The 3215-nt window shown below is 36.0% G+C and overlaps 1 protein-coding gene across 1 annotated transcript; it reads left to right on the top strand.

Annotated features, from left to right (window-relative positions):
* Positions 1–968: 968 nt before the first annotated feature.
* Positions 969–1958, top strand: LOC311280122 (trace amine-associated receptor 7c-like; the record flags this gene model as incomplete). Its single annotated transcript, XM_084392041.1, has 1 exon — positions 969–1958. The coding sequence occupies one exon, from the start codon at positions 969–971 to the stop codon at positions 1956–1958; it is 990 nt and encodes a 329-aa protein (XP_084248167.1).
* Between the last annotated feature and the right edge of the window lie 1257 nt (positions 1959–3215).

Raw genomic sequence — 3215 nt, 5'->3', positions numbered from 1 at the left:
TTACGACAGGTTACTATGTTTACGGCAGTAATATCAAACGCTCATTGGCTCTCGCCTCGCCTGCTTCGTCACAGATTGCGTCATGCACATTCACATTTGAAATGAAGCGCGCAGTGCCGCACAGGCGGCAGCCCTCAGAGCGAACCGAACCGAAGACGGATTAACATTTTCATGGATTTGAATTAATAAGTTAAATTCTGCTCTGTTACCTCATACAAAACCACTGCCAGAGAGGACACATCGTCACGTGAACAACTTTTGGTACCGATTTTGACATTTTCTCATTAAATAAATTATTGTGATTATATTTGTCTGTCTGTTGTTTTTCTTTATAATTGTAGCCTACGTAGTTTTAAGAAATGGTTATGATTAGATGGTAGGATTAGCAAACGTCCGGGGATAATGGTACGTGTAAGATTCACGTCTGAGGCTGTTAAACTGTGACATCTACACATTTTCCAAAGGGGACCAACATGATTAATTTCACGTACATTTTGCTCCGTTTCGCTCGGACATTTAACGGCGTAGACATACACGCGGAAGATGACGGTTCGTTTCGGCGTGAACATACACGCGGATAGCTCAAAATGCGTATAAATAACACGCCACTTTTGACTTGAAAGTGGCGTGTATGTATACGCAAAGTCATGATGTCATGTTGTGGTCTTATACTGGGATAAATATTTACAATAAAATTCACTTAACTTCCATCTTTAATTGTTATTATGTATATAACCATATAAAAGCTTTCAAGGACCAGTCTTTTATGAAATGTTTTTTAGAATATAGATCAGATTAGATCTGATAGGTCTATGGATATTGTAGTAGCGGGTTGGTTGATAGCTGAATATTCAAACATCATGGTAAAATGAGGTGGTCGCTGAGCTTCCATAAGTATAAAACTGAGTCATATTAGTGGCAAGCATCTTCACACAGAGTCTAATCTCCAAGAAAGATCTATCATGGAAATGTCTAACTGGGGACTGACAAACACGAGCAATCAAACAATCCAATACTGCTTTCCAAACAACAATTTGTCTTGTACCAGAAGTATCCGACCTGAAGCAGAGTACATAATTGTGTACATTTTCATCGCTGTAACATCAGTGTTCACCGTGTTTCTGAACCTGTTGGTGATCATCTCCATCTCGCACTTCAAGCAGCTCCACACTCCCACCAATGTGCTGATCTTCTCTCTGGCAGTGGCTGATCTGATCACAGGACTGATTCTCATGCCAGTGCAGGGAATGAAACTGATTGAGCCATGCTGGTACTTTGGAGAAATATTTTGCTCAATATTTCTTCTTATTTTTTATGTTGTTGTCAATGCATCTCTTGGTAATATGATTATTATATCTGTGGATCGATACATTGCTGTGAATGACCCTTTGCGATATCCAGTAAGAGTCAATAATAACAGAGCTATTGTTTCTATTGTTGTAAACTGGTTATTCTCCTTCATATATAATTTTTATCTGTTGTATGAGTTTTTACTGTATCCAGAGATAAACCACACATGTATTGGAGAATGCATTCTTTCTGTTAAGTTGGAAAATATAATACTAGATTCCATTGTTTGTTTAGTGGCTCCTTGTTGTATAATTATTCCTTTATATGTGAAAATCTGCTTTGTAGCAAACTATCAAGCTAAGCATTTCAATTCCGTCACAGACAAAAAGGCCAAATCAGAAAAAAAGGCTACAAGAACCTTAGGGATTGTAGTACTGGTTTATCTTCTTTGCTGGATGCCATATTATTTAATTAGTCTTTCTTTGGGGCAGAATGACTCTCTTATAATTAATGTAATGTATTGGATTGTATGCATGAATTCCGGTATGAATCCACTTATATATGCAATGTTTTATCGATGGTTCAGACTGTCAGCAAAATACATTTTGACACTGAAAATATTTGGACCTTCATCGGCATACTTAAATCTGTTCCCAGAAGAGAAATGATCACTTACACTCTCATGCAAATGTGAATGAGATAATGTGTCTCCAAATCAAATAGAGTTTTTTTGTTAAGCACATCCTTATAGAACATTAGATGGCATGTAAAAGCTGTTTTCTGAATATGGTGTCTAACATGTATATTGTGAGCATATTTGTGAGTGACACTGTCTGCTCCATTTGCTACATCTGAACATGAAAGATGTTTGGAAGGTAGATGTTAATAGAAAATTTTACATTTTCCATAATAAAGTAGTTATTACAAATATAATCCTTATTTTAAATTAAAGAAATGTATTAGAAGAAAACAAGGAACAATATATTTTTCACAATACATAATGACAAACCCATAAATGATTGATGATGGGTAAGAGTGATGTGATAATGATAATTATCATTAAGGTCTTCATATCTCTGGTTTTCTGCCTGTTTTTTGCCTTATAAAAAAGAATGAACCAATTAACCAGTATGACATCCCATTACTAAAACACTAATTTTGTATTTGTACAGTGTGTTAAGCATGTCATTTAAAAAAAAAGCATTGAATTCATCAAAGTTTATAATATGCATGGCAATAACATGAAGAATGTTTAATTTTGAACTTGCAGAAATTTTCCATAAATTCTCTTTCATTTGAAATCTAGTGCATTCAGTTCCTGAATAATACAAATATATATATTTTGGAACAATATTTTCAGTTTCATTTCATAAAGTTCTGAAGGAGAAAATGTTGATTCATTAACATTGTCAAACAATCCCAACTGAGTTTAGGCTCACAGCTCTCAGTGATATGTCGGGTAATCGCAATAGAAGCAATTTTTGCTGGAATGAGTGGGAACCCAGTGTGCCTGTAGCTTTCTTTATTTCTGTTTTGATGAGTGACAGAAAAAGTAAGGCCTATTAAGCATGTATGGCATATCTAATCTGTCTAAATCAAGCTGTTATATGAGGTCAAACAAATATATTGTAAATACAGAGGGCGCTTTCACAGGACGCAATGGCAAACTCTGTTTTAGATGCCGTGTGAGTATACAGTACACAGTTTTATTGTCTAGAGCAGTGCTTCTCAAACCTGTCCTGGAGACTGTAAAACACTGAATACACAACAAAACACTGAAAACACTGCAAAAAAAAAAAAAAAAAAGACTGGGTTCACTAAGACAGGCCTGTCCAATTCTGCTCCTGGAGGGCCACTGTCCTGCAGAGTGTCAAACGCACCTGAACCTGCTCTTCAGGATTACTAGAAACTTCCAGGCAGGTGTT

Source organism: Rutilus rutilus (genome assembly GCF_951802725.1).
Source record: "Rutilus rutilus genome assembly, chromosome: 20".
In the NCBI taxonomy this organism is placed as follows: domain Eukaryota; kingdom Metazoa; phylum Chordata; class Actinopteri; order Cypriniformes; family Leuciscidae; genus Rutilus; species Rutilus rutilus.
Note: the sequence above shows the minus strand (reverse complement) of the source record. Positions and strands in the feature narration are given on the sequence as shown.